General features: G+C 45.5%; 1 protein-coding gene across 2 annotated transcripts in view; it reads right to left on the reverse strand.

The window, feature by feature from the left end:
- KCNMB2 (potassium calcium-activated channel subfamily M regulatory beta subunit 2) overlaps positions 1 to 19,251 on the reverse strand; it is a 35,521-nt gene extending 16,270 nt beyond the window's left edge. The window contains exons 1-3 of one of the 2 annotated variants that reach the window (XM_054983814.1): positions 19,166 to 19,251; positions 12,800 to 12,808; positions 1,762 to 1,932 (exon numbers count right to left, since the gene is read on the reverse strand). In XM_054983814.1, coding sequence (XP_054839789.1) covers positions 1,762 to 1,932; positions 12,800 to 12,808; positions 19,166 to 19,236 — 251 coding nt within the window. In that variant the 5' untranslated portion in view covers positions 19,237 to 19,251. The remainder of the gene's footprint in view (positions 1 to 1,761; positions 1,933 to 12,799; positions 12,809 to 19,165) is intronic. The other variant, XM_054983815.1, reaches the window with a different exon arrangement.
- Positions 19,252 to 20,656: the final 1,405 nt, after the last annotated feature.

Raw genomic sequence — 20,656 nt, forward strand, 5'->3', positions numbered from 1 at the left:
CATATGGACTTATTTTAAGATATTTGGATATTCAGGTCCAGTAGCACCTTAAAGTCCAACTAGATTTCCAGGGTATGAGCTTTGACTTTTGAAATCTCACACCCTGGAAATCTAGTTGGACTTTAAGGTGCTACTGGACTTGAATCTTGCTCTCACACTCCACCTCCATCACAACCCTTAAAAGCAGCACTCATGGGTAAGTTTGTATGATCGTTCTCCCATTGGTCACTAGTAGCTAAGAAGAGTGCTTCCACCACCACCTACCACCTCCGAAACAGACTAACAAACAAAAACATACTTCTACCGAAAGGTAATGTAACCTACACTCTAATCTAAACATGTGGACCTACACTAGTAGGTCCACATGTTTGTACTCCAATTCATTTTGTCTCTGTATAAAACTTTCTTGCTCAATTGTTTTGAAGAACACTTGGTCATGTTGAGATCAGCTTGGGCATGCAACCTCATTTTCTGTGCCTTCTTGTTTGTACTTGCACAGCACTGTCTGAAGATAATTGAAGTATAAATGGAAATTGCACTTCTGGTAGTTTGAACACTAGTTGGTCCTGTGTTTTTTCTGTTATATGGGATTAATCCAGCATAAATGAAAAGTCTACAGACAAAGGCAGAGGACTCGCCAGTGGACTCTGCCCTACAGGTAGGGCAAACTTTGTGTTTGTTTGTAATACGCTGTCTCTAGCAGTAATCAGAATGAGTCCAATGGTTTCCTTCTGCTAAGCCAGGAATCATTCATTAGAAAAAGGCTCCTTCCCTTGAAGGACAAAATCTTTCTTTCAGAAGGATTCTTTCTCTAGAAGCCAGTCCCCTTCTGCTAAGTTAGGAAACTCCATTGGAAGTTCCTTCAAATAAAGTCTTTCCTTACTTAGAGGAAGAGAATGACTGAATCCATCCCACTACACTCTTTGTGACCTTCCCTGCTAGTCATCTGAAGTCCAGGGCACAAGAGTGCAATGCTCATTCATTCATTCATTCATTCATTCATTCATTCATTCATTCAATTATCTAATTATCTAATTATCTAATTATCTAATTATCTAATTAATTAATTATATTGCTCTCACACTTCACCTCCGTCACACAGAATAGAAATATATTCTATTTCTATTCTGCCCTCCCCACAAATGGGCTCAGGGCGGATTACATCAGTTAAAACATAATCAGCAAATGACAAACATTCACCATTTCATAAAAGCATTTTAAAATTACAGTTCACATATAAATAATTTTAAAAGATATCAAAAGATATTCATGTTGCCAAAACCTCAACAGAGGTGCCTCTGAAGGAACAGAGAAACAGTTTACTACTGAAATTAAAGTAACCGCTCAGCCAGAAACAAAGCCAATTTAATGTTTACTTGGTTTATCCCCATCATTGTAATATGTCAGAAGTCAAAACAGCATTTTCACATCCCTGCTATTATATAGGGCTGAAAACTTTAGGGCACAATTCTGTGCAGAGTGATTCCAGTCTAAATCCATTGATCTTGGAGCGCTTAGAACGGATTAACTTGGCACAGGTATGCATTGATGATCAGCATAGATTAACCAACCAAAGCTTCAGTTGACTGAGCGGAAGGCAGTTTTAATTGGTTGGGCTGCGAATTTAGAGCACATACATTTATTCTTTGAAGTCTAACTTCTAATGCATTCTAGGTGTAAACACTGAGACGTTCCTTTCTGTACACTATTCCATCACATTCCCAGACGTCTTAGAGCAATATCACAGAAGAAAAGAGTTACCTTTGCATGTATGACCTCAGCAGCGTGATTCCCAGGAGGAAGTACATCATAATGGAACACACCATCATCGTCAGTCCCAGAAGTATGGCCCGGTCCTCTCCTGCTTTCAGAGCGGTAACTGTTTTCCTTTTGTCCAGTAGATCATGATCCCTGATTTTTTGGTAAATATTTCTGAGGTTGAAAACAATACATTCTTATGTGGAGTTCACACTTAATCAATAAACCCTCTAGAAGGATTGCCTGCTCCACCATCATGGCCTGTCTCATGGGAGAGCAAGGCTTTCAGGTTTCCATGGGTGACGTTTTTTTCAACAATTTGCTTGTACCTGGTAGGAAAAATCACTGACATCCAGAGTACGTTATTGACTTTTGTTGGTAAAATGTTGAAAAAGGTGTTTGGGGGCATATGAAAAAAAAGTGTCTAGGGATTGCTGGGTTGAACCTTATGTTCTTTAAATCATTTACACTGGAGGAATTTTACTACTGTTCCGGCAATCCTCAACATGCTCTGAAGTGATTTAGAGCTAAGCTACAAGAGATGCCTGACACAGGTTGGAAACTTGTCAGCTTCCCTCAGGTTTTGATGGGAAGCATCCTGGTCTTCCAGCTGTAAAGGAGAGCCAAACTGTAAAACCAAGATGCCTACATTTCCCATCAAAACTTGAGGTAAGCTGACAAGTGTCCAACCTGTGTAAGGCGTCACTTGTAGCTTGGCTCTCAGTCTAAGACGGTACAAGAGGCATTGTTCTGTGCAAGAACTGTGATGGAACTACATGTTATCAAGTGTATACGGCTGCTGTTGAAAATGGCAGCTCTGTGTTGATTCCCCCTTTCTCTGTTCACAATGTGAAGTTCAACTTGCCTTGTGTAAAATTTCTGTGCTGCTAACCACACTGACTGACACTGGTAGGGTGGGAAAATGCTTAGTATTATTACATCAGGACATAGGAGAGATGAAATATACATTATGAGAGGGAGAAGGGAACTCTACAGAGCTTCCAGTTTCAGCAGTAGCTGTGTGTTTCTGATAATAAATAGCTCATCCCTCATAAAAAGAATATTTCCTTGGAAGAAGTGTTTCACACTTGAAATGTACTGTCCCCATGTCAATAGTTTTCTGGCACAACTGAGTTTCTTTCCATTTTCTTTTTAATTCACCGGTGGCGGGGGGCAGCACTTGTACTTTAGAATCTTTGGAAGCATTTAATAAACATAATATAAATCTCAAGAGGGAAACGAAGACCCTGAAATATGTGGATTGAGATTCCGTAAGAAATGTGAGCAGAATGAATCTGAATTCTCCACTATTCAAAGGTTCTGTTCATTAACTGGCTAGCATTCCATCTAGTATGGTGGGGGAAGCAGTGTGCCTTCTCCTATCCACCAACCCCTTAGTGATGTATATGAGGCAGGACATCCATGCAGAAGATTGTATGCATAGCATTCTGATTTGGGCTATTCTTCCCCCTTAAAAGGAGGCCTGGAGAAGGGGATAACACAGTAGTTACAACAGATTTTATGGGAAATACCCATTTCATACACATATATTATTGAGGACTGGGACTTCTATTCCCTCACCCCATGAATCAGAGCGCCAGTAGTTAGGCAAGCCGGGCTTTTGGTTCTTCTCTGAACAATCAAAATCCAGAGATTGTTTAGGCATATTATGATTTTAGTGCCGCAAATTATAATTGTGTGCAGTACGATGTAAAGTGACAATTCCTTGCTTATGGCTTGCAACTGTCAGTTATTTGCATTAATGTTGCAAATAACTCTGTATAAAGTTAAACTGTTTATGACACCATTACACAGTGGTAGAATAAAGGAGTACATAAAATGCCAACAATCCATAGAATTATAAAAATTCTGGAAGCCCAGAGAAATAATAATAATAATAAATTATAGATTGTATCAAATATATATCCATACAACAGTGATACTTGCGTATACTAAGCCCTCTGCAGTCATTACAGTGGTATTCCATCCAAATGTTGTGGGAGCCACCAGTCGTGTATTTTGGGAGAGCAATACGCATAATTCCGTAATGTGAGAACTGGGTAATGTATGGATTTTCCATGCAGGCATACTCCTATTCACACAATTAAATCTCTCATTGGAAATCCATGTGCTGCCCAGCTTGCACATTACAGGATTTGGTGCATTGTGGGAACTCCCATATTCCTGATATGTATCACTGGTGGACTCCTGTAACAGGTTAATTTATACTCCAATACAAGGCTGGATCAAGGAGGGGCAGGGGGGGCAGCCTGCCCCCGGCGCCACCAAAGAGGGGGTGTTGGGCGTGGCTGCCAGCTGCTGGGAGGCTGAGCATAAGGTTGTGAGGCCCTGCCCCGCCGATGGGACAGCTGGCTTGCCGTGCACGCAGGACCTCCCAGCCCTGCACTCAGCCACCCACGTGGCAAGCCAGCCACCCCAGCGCACGCCTGCGCTGCCGCTGCCACCAGCTCCGTGGTGCACCGTGCGCTGGGGCAGCCGGCTTGCCACATGGGCAGCATGGGGCAGCGAGGCAGGCGAACTGCACAGAGGGCCTCTTAGCCCTGCGCTCAGCCGCCCATGTGGCAAGCCAGCCGCCCCAGTGCATGCCGCCACCACCGCCAGCTCCGCGGCGCACCAGGCACTGGGGGGGCTGGCTTACTGTACAGGTGGCATGCTCCTGCCCGTCACAGAAGTGCCATCATCACGCAGCGCCAGGAGCACGTGCACGCTGCACGCACACAGAGGACCGGACAAGGGTTGCACCGGGTGCCGGCAACTCTAGATCCGGTCCTGCCCCAATAGCGAAATGTATCAGAAAAGGTACCAAAATTCTTCTGAGTTATACTTGGATGGCCAATTTTTGATTAAAGATTATTCTGCACAAGGCTACACAAGAGAGGCAACGGTGGGAGACAGGAGGAGTGAGATATGGAGCCTGCACAAACTGGGCAGATACGAGGCAGAAATAGAAGGAAATCTGGTTGGTTGGTTGGGGCTGCCACCTCCAGGTGGGGCCTGGAGATCTCCTGGAATTACAACTTGAGGGTGAACTTTAAGGCATTTTACTCCTGGAGGGTGGACTCTATGGCGTTGAGGTCCCTCCCCTCCAGAAACCCTGCCCTTCTCAGGCTCCACCCCCAAAACTTTAGGAATTTCCCAATGGAGTTGGCAACTCCTCAGACTTGGGATGGAGCTTCGCAGGTTATGGGCAGAATTTGAAAAGTCAGGGGGAAAGCTTGGCCAAATTGGGAAATTCTGCCTTTTCAGATACTGATGGTTTGGCAGATCTCTCTTTTACTGGTAGGATCAATAAAATACTGTCTGCTTGGCAGATCTGAACTGAGCATCTTGATATTGATCAACAGATATATGGATTGTTAGCCCTTTCGGCATCAGATTATAATATTATATTGCTTGTGGCAATTATTTTCATAGACAGTTGATATAGATTTATTTGCAACAGCGGTGCTCCTTTTAGGTCCTGTGTTATTCCTGGGCAGCTCTCCTCTGCTGGGTGTATGTGCTCACAATCTAGACAAGCGTGCCCAGCAAGCAGATTTCTGAAACATTGTTATTGAAAAGCAGGCTGAGTGTAAAATGGGAACACTTTACCAGGGTCTAGAGATCTGGTGGCTCCCAGTATGATATGGTCAGCTGATACGATTTAGGAAATAAAACAGACATTACTATGACAATAACATCTTTTTTGGAAAAAAATTAACATTTTAAATAATAATAATCAGGGCTTTTTTTCTGGGGAAAGAGGTGGGGGAACTCTCATGCAGGGCAACTCCCGGGAGGAGGTGGTGTAGCTCTCAATACATGCGTGTACGCACAGTACACATGCACTTCTGGGACTGCATGATGATGTCACTTCTGGGAAGTGATGTCATCACACAGGCGTGGCTGCCCCAGGAGTGCTCCTGTGCTCCATAGGGGGGTCTGATTTGGCCCAGAATGGGCCGCTCTGCCCTGAGGTAGCACTCCCCCGCCCGGCAGTTGCCGGATCTGGGCCATTTCAGGCCCAAATTGGGCCAAAATGGCCCATTTAGGGTTCAAAACAGCCTGGATTGGGGCCAAAATGGCCTAGATCAGGTTGCTGACAGGCAGAGGAACCCTTCCCACCTGGCACCAGGCTGATCCTAGCCATTTCAGCCCTGATTCAGGCAGTTTTGGCCATTTTGGGCCTATTTAGGGCCTAAAACAGCCCGGATTGGGGCCCAAACGGCCAGATTTGGACCAGTTCTGGGCGGAGGAACCCTCCCCCTCCTGGCATCGGCCCAATCCAGCTGTTTTGGGCCTGATCTAGGTCCAAAATGGCCCAAATAGGCCATTTTAAAAATACCCATGTGACACCAATCACATGGGTATTTTAAAGAGCTGTTGGAATGCCGTTCCGTGGTATTCTGGCTCAAAATAAAGCCCTGTTCGATTTATATACCACTCTTCAGGATGAATTAACACCCACTCAGAGTGGTTTACAAAGCATGTCATTATTATTCCCACAACAACAAACACCCTGTGAGGTCGGTGAGGCCAAGAGAGCTCTGAGAAGCTGTGACTGACCCAACGTCACCCAGCTGGCTTCAAGTGGAGAATCAAACTCGGTTCTCCAGATTAGAGTCCCGCACTCTTAACCACTACACCAAACCCACTCTTTTCCCATTTATGGTTGCCAGGTCCAGTTTGGGAAATTCCTTGAGATCTGGGGGGATGGATCCTGGAGAGGGCGGTGTCTGGGGGGGGAAGCAACCTCAGTGGCGTAGAATGCCATAGAGCCTACCCTCCAAAGCAGCCATTTATCTAAATAATACTGTCATGATCCTAAGGCTGAAGAATGAGCGGCCTCTGGGTCTCAAAAAAGCCTCTTTTCTGCAAAGACATGAGGCCTTGTATAGATTTTCTAGTAGGCCTACACTCCCCAAGCACCCTCCAAGCTTTATGATTGGGTTGAGGAAAAATGGAGGGAAAAGCAGAAGCCAATCACTGGTGGGGAGGTGGGGCTTTAGGGTCACCAGGTTTGGGTTGGGAATTTCCTGGAGATTTTGGGGGTGGATCCTGGAGAGGGTGGGGTCTGGGGAGGCGAGCGACCTCAGTGGGGTATAATACCATAGAGTGTGCCCTCCAAAGCAGCCATTTTCTCCATGGGAACTGATCTCTATTGTCTGAAGAGCAGTTGTAATTCTGGGAGATCTCCAGCCACCACCTGGATTGTTGGTGAACTCTTCATGACTCAAGAGCTGGTACCAATAGGATGGAACTGCTGAGTGGCATGTTACAATTTTGTACTGGATCCAGACAAAACTGACCATGGCACAAACTACTTTTGAAACACCCCTGGATTTTAAAAGTAACTTGCCATGGGATATGGTAATTCCCGAGGGACCGCCATGTTAGTCTAGTGTAGCAAAATGAAACGGGAGTCCAGTGGCACAAGCCTGTGTGGGCTGGGAGATTACAGAGACCTTTTGCAACCTGATCTGATGAGCATTTACTCAAAAGGGAATGAGGGTGGAGATCGACTGTTTTCGCTGGCATTGGATATTAGATAATACAAGGACTGAAAATTTTACTATTGAATTCTTGTTGTTGCCGTGTTTCTAATATTAATGGAATCTTACTGGGGTGTATGCGACTTTTACTGTTTTTTATATGATATGTTTTAAATTAGCTGTGCATCTAGGGTTGTCAACTCCAGGTTGGGAAATTCCTGGAGATTTGGGGGAAGAACCTGAGGAAGACAAATCTTGGGGAGGGGAGGAACCTCAACAGGGTCTAGCACCATACAGTCTACCCTACAAAGTAGCCATTTTCTCCTGCAACAGTGTGGTTTGAAGATCAGTCATAATTCTTATATGCATCACTTAGAAAAGTTTCAACAACACAAAATAAATAAATAAATAAATAAATAAATAAATAAATAAATAAAAACAAGTCTGTTGAATGGGACTTGTTCCCAAATCGCAACCTTAGTCACATCAGAAATAGGACTATGTGCAATGGAGTCATACTACTTCTCTTTTTATTCCTATTTAAATTTTATGACAACCCTTTTGGAAGGGAGCAAGCCAGATGAGATGCTGAAATAACTAAGAGCAGGTGGTTCATATTTTTATTGCTAAATAACAGCAAAGGCAGGGAAAGGGTAATTCTGATCAGGGTCACAGTATGGGGCGAGAGGAGGTGTAACTCTTTCTATTTTCCCAACTTCAAATCGTTCCCTACCCACAATTTTATTTGCTGCACTGAAGAACGCACACGGGCAACCAGTGGGTGGTACTCGGCCAGCTTTTCCTCTGGTAAAGGGAAGAAATTCCTCACTCCAGAAGATTGTAGTGGTGATAACGGGATCATCATGGTGTAGTGGTTAAGGGTGGGAGGACTCTAATCTGGAGAACTGGGTTTGATTCCCCACTCCTCTGCTTGAAGCCAGCTGAGTGACTTTGGGTCAGTCATAGCTTCTCGGAGGTCTCAGCCCCACCTACCTCACAGGGGCCGTTTCCACACGGCTTACCTTATTCTGCAAAATAGCGAAATCTCGTGTGAAATCTCATGAGAAGACGCTGTTATCGCGCGAGAAGACGCTGTTATCGCACGAGAAGACGCGATAATAGCGTCTTCTCGTGAGATTTCGTGCGAGATTTCGCTGTTTTGCAGAATAAGGTAAGCCGTGTGGAAACGGCCAGGGTGGTTGTTGTGAGGATAATAATAACATACTTTGTAAACTGCTGTGAGTGGGTGTTAAGTTGTTCTGAAGGGCAGTATATAAATCAAATGTTATTATTATTGTTATTATTATGGACTACTTAGGATGGAGAATGTAGAAAGTGGAATTAGGTGAGATTGAGTGAAAAAGCTGGCTGGATCCAACCCAATATGTTTCTCCCAATGTGGCAAATCACAATGCTGGAAGGCCATGGGGAAAACATCACAGACGAAAAGGATTAATCTTCCCCTCCCTCTGTTACAATCATCCTAATCCAAACCGGGGCCTTCCATGATTGCTATTTAGTGTTAAAAATACTCTGGGGATTCGTTCATGGAACTTCTAGCATCTCATCTGCTTTGACCCTACCTCTATCAATGTGGTGCAATTCACTTCTAATTTTCCGCTAGGCATTTCTAGGAATTCATTAAAAGAAATGCTTTGGCTCTTTAAAAGCCTGCTAACTTTTGCAGAAAACAAGAACTCCTTTAGCCTTCTGAGGTCCCCCCCCCCCCCCGCCGTTGAAACTGTGAGTTTTTTTTTTTTTGGCTACGTGTAAGGCAAGCTTCATTGAAGAAGTGATGGGCAGGAATAAGCCAATGTCACTGTGCTATTATTATTTATCACAATGTATTTAACGTTGATGGCTTGCTATCGAAATTTGCATCACTCCCAAATGAAAGCAGGCGGGAAAGGAAGCAATTGTCATGCGGTTCTGGGACATTAGCCGATCATACGGCATCACTTACATCATTCTGTAGACATAAAACAGGCACGGCATAATCAGTCAACAATGGCATCAGAACATAAACGTGATTCAAATGGACAATGAAGAAACAAGAGAGCTAATTAAATAGGGTTGCGAGCATTTCCCTCCCGCCCCAAGGGATGCTAGAAGCTCTGAAATGCACAGAGAAAGGTAAAGGAGCTTAGCAGAGATATTGCGGAAAGCATCCATCTACAAAGCAATTCAGGGCCAAGCCTGCATTTAAAGGAATGGACTTGCTGCCATCACATCTACTGAGGCCTTGGAAAACAAAGCAGTTGCTACAAGATGCCTTTCACCTGATGAGCTAAGAGGCACTGCACATCCTAAGCAAGGGCAAAGAGTTAAGGAGTCGAGCAACTGACAGGTCAGGACCAAACCTGGATCCAGGGAAGGTACAGTTGGCAAATACCAAGAGCCCCATGGGAAGAGAGTGGAAGCTATGACCCTGGGAGTTTGTTGGTTCACAGCAGCCCACCATCTTCTCCTCCCCTCCTCAAAGTGGCCCTCCGGCAAAACTAGTTCCTGACTGGTGCACTACAATGATAGGGTTAACCATGCAGAAGAACAGTAAATTGGGTGAATTGCCTCTCCCAATTTCACTCCCAGGCTGCATTCCCTATTTCCATTCTTCCGGCCACACCCTCCTGTTAAGATAACCATCAGTTCCTCACCTCTAGCCGCTAGGTACAGGGCTCAAAAGCCCACAGCTGACAGCAGTTCTGTCACACGCAAACGTAACAGTAGCTAGGGTTGCCTGGCAGCAAGTGGGAGGGCTGGGAGGGGGAAGGGGGTGTGCGTGATGTCACTAGCTTCACCAACTTCACTATGACAATGGGTAGCTCTAGGAATTGCTAGAAACTCTGTGGTAAACTCTATGATAAAACTGGCAATTCCTAGAGCTACTCATTGTCATTTCTGGGTTGTACCTAAAAGTGATGTATCACATAGAGGCCGGCAATATTTTTTCTTTATTTTTCTCCTGACTAGCAGCAGGCAACAAAGGTAATCAGCAGGAGATTGCCCACCATAATTGGGCATATGGTAAGCCTAACAATAGCCAAGTGGCAGCTGAAGCTGTTGAAATGCTATTGGATCATCTGATCTTTTCATTCATCAGAATACCCCACACAAGACATCTGACATGTGAAGAACACATGTTCAGAGATGCAATGTTAGCCGGGAAGGGTAGTTTAAAAAGAAAGAGCTGGCAGCAGGGCAAAGGCTTTGCTATATACTGCAGCTGTGTGAAGGGGCTGTGAAATGCCAGAAGGGAAACTTCAGCCCATTATAACCTCTCTCAGGAAGGCAACTCCAGCCCATTTCCATTCTTCGCTGCCCTCTGGTTGCAATCCCACACAGTTTTAGACTGGATGGAGAGGTGAAACTGACAGAGCCTTCAGGAGGTGAAGATGAAATTAACAAACCCTCTGAGGAGCGATCTCCTTCAGCTCTATCTAGGGTTGCCAGGTCCCTTTACCCTCCCAGTGGGAGTGGGGAACCTGGAACTCACCTTGGTGCACATCATTGGGGGGGCACACAATGACGTCACTTCTAGGAAGTGACATCATTGCTGAGGGTGGGAATACTCCTGTGCTTTGCAGTGCCTCAAATGGGCCCAATTTGGCCTGACTGGGGCCTAAATCAGCTCCCTGCGAAGCGCAGAAGTGCTCCTAGAGCCACCCAGGAGAGTGCCTGGGAGGCATGTTCCTGCGCCTTTCCCCCCTGCCAGCCAGGTGATTGGTGGCAGGGGGCAAGGGGTGGGAGGGGGACCCCCTGCCTCCACCAGGGGACCTGGGATCTCTATTCCTATGGCTTAGGCCCCCTCCGTCAGAGACTACATCCTGAGACGAAGCAGGGCTACAGTGGTTTCCTGTATTACATATGACTCGGCTACAGGCTCTCTCTTTGGTGAGTCCAGGGCCAGATTTTGTGATGCCACAGGTACAGTCCCATGGCTGGCACTTGATGTGACTGGGCAGCTGCCTAGGAGGATTAGAGATGCTTGAAATGGTTTTCAGACCGAGGACTGGGCCCTATCCTCCAGCACTCAAAATACCAGAGAGGTGGATGAATTAAGATTCTGAGAAGGGAGATGCGGGTGGGGTGGGGGGTGGGGGTAAGAGGAAAGACAGAATCCCAAATGTGCCTGTAGGCTCAAAAAGGTTGAGGACCCCTTTTCTAAATGGATGCCACTTCCCTCCTCAGGAGATGCTCCAAGCCTGTGGACTTCACCGTGCTTTCAGAGTCACTGTAAAATCTCTTGATCAGGCTTGGCTTTAGGAAGCTGGGAACAGGCCACGGGAAGGTTGGGGTCTTTGCAGTTGGGAGGTTTGAGCTGCTTTCATCCCATTTACCCTCAGCTCCATTCATTCTTCAGCTACAGATACTCACCTTGTGCATTCAGGAAAGGGTGCTCTAGACATTTGAAAAACGACACGGGTAAGCAAATAAAAGAAAAGCAAGTAAAGTGGTTAGAATAGCAGGGGCTCTTTGAGATGCTGAGATACTTCTGAGTTTGTACACTGCTGGCTGAGGTGGCCCTTCCACGGTACCGGAGTGGGGTGGCAACTTCTCCACTCCCCACCGTGGGATATGAGGCTTCTGCACTGATGCTGAGTTGCATGGAGGTCACATATGGGGAGAATGACACGATGCCTGAAATCATATTAATGGGATCTCTGTGGAAGTGGGCACCAGTGTGGGAGCTCCTGGTGCGCTTGGCTTTGAGGTGGAGGGCTGCCCATTCATTCCTCCACCATATAAACTGGGGCCAGATATGCAGATATCAGAGTGATTCGCACTATGTTTCCTTGACCATTTTTAAGCCGAGGGTGCAATGCTGGAAGTTGTGCGGTCATTATTGGAAGTTGTGCGGTCATTGTCATGTTTGGTGTAGTGGTTAAGAGCACGGGACTCTAATCTGGAGAGCCGGGTTTGATTCCCCACTCCTCCACTTGAAGCCAGCTGGGTGACCTTGGGCTAGTCACAGTTCTCTGGAGCTTTCTCAGCCCCACCCACCTCACAGGGTGATTGTTGTGGGGTAATAATAACACTTTGTAAACTGCTCTGAGTGGGCATTAAGTTCTCCTGAAGGGCGGTATATAAATCGAATGTTGTTGTTGTTGTTGTTGTTATTATTATTATTATTATGAAGATGGCATATACCCATACTTGTTGGATGGATCAGACATCCTTGGACTCTGCAGTTTTGGTAACCCCAAATCCTTCTCCACAAAGGCCAAGAAAACAAAAAAAGATTCTTGTAGTATCTTAAAGTAATAGATTTATTATGATAGCAACTTGGTTGGGGGAAAGCTGACTTCTCAGGGTGCATGACCTTTTGTTTCTTTTAAAAGTACTGGTTTCACTTGCATAGCATGCCCAATAATGGTTAAATAAACTGCTTTCCATTTTGCCTCGCAGGCCTTCCCCATGCTGCTTCCTGAAAGGGGCCCCTGTTTATATATTTACTCTTAAGATTTCAAACAATTACATGGGCACACCATCTGCTCAGAATGTACTGGTCTGTTACTAAATTTAAACAGTGGTTAAAGTCCATCTACCACCGTGGAAGACTCTGCAGAGGACGTCAATGGTAAGCCACCTCTTCTTCTCGCTTGCCTTGAAAGCCCCTTGCTGTGGTTGCCATAAGTCAGTTGTGACTTGACAGCACATATGTACGGTTTGTAAAGGCCATCTCTGCCTGGCCTTTGTATTGGCCCTGGTTTGGGGGCCTTAGTAACTTCACTAGTGTGCTTATGGGGCTGAGAGGAGTGGCTGACCCAAGGCCACCTGTAGAGTTCATGGCAGTAGTGGGAGTCGAACCAGTAGAGGGCTGATTTGCAACCGAACCATTTAACCACTATGCTACAGCATAGCCTTAATGCACGGCAAGCTCTAGCAGGTGATCAGCCTTATCACAGACCCATCACCCTCCCAGAGATGGCCATCTGTCCCTCCTGGTCTTTTGTTCACTTATCAGCGCTCCACCTTCTGACCAGCACAGCCCAGATCATGAACATCTGTTCTGTATGTATAGCACTCACCTTTTTGTCTTTTCTTCCGGGAAATGATGTCATCACGCAGACCCAGGAGCATGCATGCGCTTTGCACCAGGTCGGGAGAACTTCCAGGGAGGCATGATGACATCACTCTCAGGAATGACATCATCATGCTGCCCAGGAGGCCTGTTCCCCCATCTCCCCCTCCCCGCTGGCCAGGAGGGGGGCGGATGGTGGGAGCGGGGGATCCCTTGCCCCCACTGGGGGAACAGCAATCCTATCCCCACCCTTTGTCCATTGTTTAGGTGTTAGGTGTTAAGATTAGCATTTTTACTCTGTGTGTGTGGTTGCAGGCATATTTGTATTCTTCTGTGCTTCTTGCCATTCTCCTGTTCTATCAGTTTCTCAATAAAGAGTTTAATTTTATTCTGTCTTCCGCCTTTTTGTTTCTAGGAACTTGCCCATTCTGATACGAGATCTAAGACCCTGGTATATATAGGCAGGATCCCATAGTTTCCCCAGCTGCATGTGTCTGTACCCTAACAGCTTCTGCTGCTTTCCCGACTCACTTACTCACCCACCATTTTCTGTTCCATGCCTGCCATCTTCAGTGTTCATTTTAACCTTTTTTGTTCCTCCAATTTCCAGCTTTGCCTCCATTCTTCCTATCTTTTACCATTTTTCAGTCCACCTCTCTCACTCTCTCCCCACTGCTAACATTAGGGATCCTCAGCGACGTCGGTTGGGGACTGCCGAGCAACCACCCAAATGGCCGCCAAGATCTCACAATGTAACCTTGAAAGATCTTAATGGCGTTCTTTTCTTAAAGAAGCAGGCAAGCAAAAAACAAACAGAAGTCCAGTAGCAACTTAAAGACTAAAAATGTTCCACAGAGTTTTGTGAGTCTTCATATCTTTTGGACTTCTGTTTTATTTTTTAAAACTTTACAATGTATTTATTTTTTTACATCTCATATTTTTCTGAAAGCCTGAGGCTCTCTGCCTTAACATGGCCCCTTTTTGTACATTTTTTGACCCACACTCTGAGACCGTTGTTCAGGATTAGACATAACAAACGGGGGACCACCCTTCATCCTGCCCTACCCACCCACTTATAGCACCTTTTCTCCGGTGAGGGCTCCTGCTCCTCCTCTCCTCTTGCCTGCTCACCTGCAGTGCCTGTTCTCTGGCAGTGGTGGTGGCAGGAGAAGGAAGCAACTGCCAGTTCTCCTCCCCCCCCCCGACCTGACCTGCCTGCTCCCTTGCCAGCAGTGACGTGGCCGTGGTTTCTTTCCTCCTTGCCTTCTCTCCTCTCCTTCCGTGCCCACACACTTGCTTACCTGAAGCTCCTCTTTGCAGTGATGGTGGCTCCCATTCATCCTCCCTGTCTTGCTCCTTTCCCAGCCCACTCACCTGCAGCACCTTTTGTCCTCCAGCATGGGGAGGGAATGCTCCCACTCCTCCCTGACCACCTTCCTCTTTGCCTGCCTGCTTGCTCACCTGCAGCCCCTGTTTTACGGAAATGGCTGCCCTGGTGGTTCCTGCCCTTCCCCCTGCTCCACCCTCTCACCTGTTCTCCTCCAGCAGCTGCAGTGATGGTGGGGGTGGCATTGGCTGCTCCACTTCTCCCTTCCTGCCCCCTCTCTCAAAAAAGGCAACCAAGACCTTGCAATGTAGTATTGTCAGATCTCAGCCAATACTCACTCACTCACTCACTCACTCACTCACTCACTCACTCACTCACTCACTCACTCACTCACTCTTTCTTTCTTTCTTTCTTTCTTTCTTTCTTTCTTTCTTTCTTTCTTTCTTTCTTTCTTTCTTTCTTTCTTTCTTTCTTTCTTTCTTTCTTTCTTTCTTTCTTTCTTTCTTGCTGGAGGATTTTCCCGCAAACCTGCCCCCCCCAGTTCTGCACAAAACGACTCCCTTTATGTATCTGGCCCTGTTCTCTGCATTTTTGATCCACATGGGGGAGGTGGGGGGGGGGGAGGTTCAGAAGTAGATATATGATGATGGCATCACAATGTACCCAAGCATATAATCTAGGAATTAATGGACAGGTATCTTTTTTGATGACTCATGGAGAATCTTGTCTGATGTTTTCAGTTTAAACAGACATCACATTATTTTGACACATGTATGTGTGAGAGACAGGGAGTGAGTGAGGAGAGACTGTGAGTCTTGACTTTCCAGCTAGCATCTAGAAAACTACCATGCACACACACAAACACAGTGGCATGCAGGGCATTTCCAATTTCAGTTTCACATCCCACATCCAAATCTCTTCTGAAGGATCCCCTGTAACTTTTTGTAGGGTTGGAGGAGGAAGGGAAATACAATGGGCAGGAATCTCAGAACCCCCCGTGATATGCCCTCATGCACCTTCGAGCCTCGTTTCCATTACTTCTTTAAAAATCTTCCATTGTAATTATCAGATCCCTGGTTTGCCAAATCATGCTTGCCGGGAACCTTTACACGTTTTAAAAATGCTCTTGTTTTCTTCTGCTGTGGAACTGCTAATGGCTATAAAATCAATGGCTGAATATAATGATACACGATTATTGCCTCCATGGTTGCTTTTTTCCACCCAACTAATACTATATGTCACCAGAAAATGAAGGCACTATCGATTTTGGACATAATCGAATGATTTATATTGTATTGGAAATTATATATTTCATTATATCATGTCAGGGGTTTCATGTTTTTAGGGGGGGTTGTTAAAGGATTAAAGACAGTGAGAGCAAATTGAGTTACAGGATTAGATTGGATAGGAATGCATCAATGGGAAAGAAGGACACCAGGCCAGGACTGTTTTGGAAAAGAAAGGTGACAAATCATCTAAGATCCAGGAACCTGCAATCTGCTTTTGTCAGTGTAACTATCCCTGAACACTTAGATCTTCTGAGTAGGTTTGACTCCAGATTGCCAGACCCATGCAAAGATGCAGATAGCTGCAAAGAGCAGAGCCTTCTCAGTGAGGGCCCCCTTTTGTAGAACGGCCTTCTTACAGAAGCCCCCTCCCCGGCCTGATCTCATTAATTTTTTTCTGAAGCCATAGCAGATTGAGACAGTTGCTGAATATTACAGGAGTCAGTTGCCTTTATTCTGTACCTCACTTTGAGTCTCAGTGAGAAAGACAGGCTATAGTAAATAAATGAATAAGTATTGCTGATTTATGAAGGGTCATTTATGGTTGTTAGCTTTGTGAAGTTGTTGTGTAATGTGACTACTATAGTTTCTACATGGAATTGGAACATTTTTTTTAAAAAAAAAGCATGGATATCATTTTTTGCAACATTTTAGACTGTAAGCCGCCGTGATAATCCTGCCATAAGATGGGACAGAAATGTAATTAATGTATCCCAGTGGATGTGTTTGCATAGATAAAGGCAGCATAGGAAAGAAAAACTGGAACTCCTAATGCCTGAGGTTACCAAGGGTAGGGAGAAAGCTTAAATGGTGGTGTTGTAGAGTGGTTAGTGTTGCTCCAGGCCTCAGGAGAGACAGATTCAAATCCCTACCTGCTACAATACACACGAGGTGACCCTGAGCCAGTCCATCTCAGCCTGATTGAACACACAGGAATTTTGCGAGAATAAAATGGAGGAAGGGAACAAACTAAGCAAACTAAGCAAGCATCAGGGCTTGGTTCTCATAGCCTCTTCTTGGGGTCAGGTAGCAATTTTCCGCAGGCCAGTTTGGGTAGGGATACTGGAGGTGTTTCATCATCTTCTGGGCATGGAGCAGGGGTCACTGGGGCAGTTAGGGGGTAGTTGTGAAATTCCTGCTTTGTGCAGGGGGTTGGACTAGATGGCCCTAGAGGTCCCTTCCAACCCTATGATTCTATGAAACTATGAACTCTTAAAAGGAAAGATAGGATCAAATATGTACTAAGTACAACAAATTAGCTCCCACTTCTGTAGCGTCCCCAAGAGAACTGTGTGACTTTTTTTTTCTATGAGTTTTCCTAGAATGAATTCAGTATCTCGGCACAGAAATATTCCTTGCCTCTGTGTCGGCATTAAAGGCTGTACGTGGTTAGGAGGGACAGGACCAGGGCATTTTTGTGGTGGTACTCACCGGTACTGACTACCCACACCTTTTGGTGTGTGTGGGGGGGCTCTCCCAAATACGGAGGAAGAATTGGTGGAAATGGATGCAACTTTATATATGGGTGCTGGCAACTCTTTTTACACACACAAAAAGTGCAGGGCAGTTTTGACAGATCTGGCGATACTCTTTGCTCTGCTTTAAGTCTCAGGACGGAGAGCGAGGGAAGAGAAGTGTAGTGTGGGAGCAGCGCTGAGGAAAGAGCCGGGACTCTCCTCTGTTCCTCACCATCAAACTTTGGGGCCATCCAGGGGTCATTTCATAGAAAAAGAGCTGGAGGAACTCATTAGCATAGCTAATTAGCATATGCCACACCCCTTGCCATCATCAGAAGTGTGTCATTGGCATAACTGATTTGCATATGCCACACCCCCTGACATCACCTATCCTGACTGTTTTGGACCCAATCCTGGCCATTCAGGGCTGAAATTGGGCCCAAAATGGCAAAAAGGGGCTGAAAATGGCCGAAAAGGGGCCCAAAATGGTCAGGATCAGGCCGCTGCTGAGCGGGATAGTGATCCACCACCTGCCAGAAGCCCGATCTGGGCCGTTTCAGCCCCCATCCAGGCTGAAATGGGCCCAAAATGGCCGAGGGTCAGGTGGGTGGGGCCACTTGTCATATGACCTCTTTGGGGAACTGCCAGAACTGCGTTCCTGCACGTTCCCCCTCGAAATGAGCCCTGGGGCCATCTAGTCCAATGCCCTACTCAGTGCAGGAAATTCTCAGCTAGAGGATCCCCAAGAGAAGTCCAGCCGCTTGTGAGGGAAAGATCACTCAACTATCTTCCCCTCAACAGCTTACATTGTCAATCTGTTCTTACCATTAGGGGAATTCTTGTCAAGCCCGACTGAAATCGACACTGAGAACTGGTTCCGAAGTGAGAGACAGCCTGCTTACCTTCCAGAGGACCCAGGAAATGGGATGGTGTGTGTATTTGCACGTGTGTATGGGGGGAGGGTCTGTCTTTTCCACCTGGGACAATATTTATTTACAGAGAACTAAGAGATGGGAGGTTTAAGTTTCGATCTGGGTATCCACGGGAAGGCAACTACTAGTTTATCGCTGGTAATCCAGTGACTACTTCTGTAAACCCTTGGAAATGAATAATAATATATAGAATAATGAGTGTGAAATTGGAGTTGGTGCCTCCTGGAATACAGGAAGGAACAGATCAGGTCAATGGAGGCCTTTTGTTCTGATGGGGCAACACTGTCAAAGCAAGTCCTTAGTAAGAGATCCGTATCTCTTTGAGTTATTCTGGATGAGATTCAAATGGTGGTAGTGCCCTAAGACAATCATCGTTGTGCAAATGCCATTCAAGTTATAATTTATCAGTTGTTGGCAGAGGAATTATCAGTGAGAAAGGGAATATGGAGCAAAGTAGACACCCCCCCTAATAAAAATAAATCCCAAATAAAGATCCCTCCAAAAGGTAAACAAATGTTTGTGAAATGGTGGGACAATTGTACATGGACATGGGTAATTTTACCAGTGTCTGGCAGTTCTTTGACAGATAAAAGCAGCTCCCATAATAGTGGTACAGAAAGATTTTGGCCTCTCCAAAATTCAAAACTTTAAAATCCTTTCCCCCTCAAATAATGTGTGCATGGGTGAAAGAGAAGCCTCCCTGTTCACCCTTGACCTCACTAGTACTAGCCAATAGGTGTTTATGACATTTCTACAATTTCAGGATTAAAAAAAAACCCAGAGTAGTTCCTCTTCCAATCTCAGCATCCTACCCATTTAACAGGGACAGACAGCATATTATTGCTGCTAGGCAAGCGGGCACAACAGAAGACAGCTGCATGTCAAAGTCACCCAGGCGCCACGTACCTTCTCTCATCATGTCTGTATGAAGTGGAGCTCCGGCCACTGGTCCAAATGAACATCTTAGAAGATTGATCTCCACTGTCTCTCCGTACCGTTGAGGTCCTGGAGGGATGACGGTAGGACCTAGGAGGAAAGAGAGAGCCTTCATCACCACGTGCTGGAAACCTGCTGGGCCACCTTCCATCCATCAGACCGCAAAGCCGAATCCTGATTCGTTCTTCAAATGCCTCGAAGAACCAGCTCCATGGAGATAGGCTTTCAGAAGGTTCCAGGTGATATGCAAAACAACAGGAATGACCTTTCTCTTCCCTTCCAGGAGGTTCAGTTGACATTAAATTATCTTCGGCTCTTTTTTTCCTCCTCTTCTCTTTGCCTCCCTCCCAGTTCTGTCAGACTTAATAAAACCTTCTTTTCTCTGCCTTTGCAAGTACTGGTTTCACTTGCATAGCATGCCCAATAATGGTTAAATAAAACTCCTGAGCTTGTCCTTTCGCCCGCAGGCCTTTCCCGCGCTGCTTCCTGAAAGGGGCCCCTGTTTATACATTTGCTCTAAGCAACCATAAAATTTCAAACGATTATGTGGGCCTACAGCAGGCTAAGAACGCACCGATCTGTAACCAGATCTGCTGGCAAATTAAAACGGTGGTTAAAGTCCGATTCCTGGCTAGCCCTCTGATAGGCCCTTCTTCAGAGACCTTAGCAACATGTCCGGACCCTCCATGGCTACTCGATTTGGGGCTTTATTGAGGCATTCTATGTAAACCTTAAAGACAGCTTGCTTCCCCCTTCTCTGTTGCTCCCTAGGATACATTGTTTTACTTGTTTTTTTAAAATGAAAAATGCTTAATCTAACAATGGACCTGATTCTATTTATTACAAAATAGCTGCAACTTCAACGCCTTCAGTTTCATTTGCTAGCCATTTATAGGTAGTGCAATAGTATTTTTTTTTAAAAAAAGGTGCATTTCTAAATAATTCTGAATACAAAACTCATAGAATATCTTTGTATTAGGATCAGCCAAATTTTCACAAAATGATATGCAAACTTTTGCATTCTACAGAACTCTTTATCACGGTGGATGGTCAGTACAAAGAAAACAGGGGGGAGTGTTAAAAGAGGTGTCAAGGCATGATGGAAAAGTCCCCTGAAGCAGCTTCTGAAGCAGGGGTTACTTTTATAGCCCCCCCTCCCTGGAAGAATGCTTAATGCAATGTTTAATTTGATAATGCATTGGGTTTTACTTACACCAGAATAGCTACAGCTCAAACATCTTCAGTGATATTTGCTGAGTTAGATTTACAGGGTTACAGAACGGAAGTAATGCAGGACAATATTTTTAATAACATTTGATTTATATAATAACATTCGACATATGTTAAATCGTCCCTTCAGGACGATTTAACACCCACTCAAAGAGGTTTACAAAGTATGTTATTATTATCCCCACAACAACAAACACCCTGTGAGGTGGGTGGGGC

Source organism: Eublepharis macularius, chromosome 6, assembly GCF_028583425.1.
Source record: "Eublepharis macularius isolate TG4126 chromosome 6, MPM_Emac_v1.0, whole genome shotgun sequence".
NCBI classification, from domain to species: Eukaryota; Metazoa; Chordata; class Lepidosauria; order Squamata; family Eublepharidae; genus Eublepharis; species Eublepharis macularius.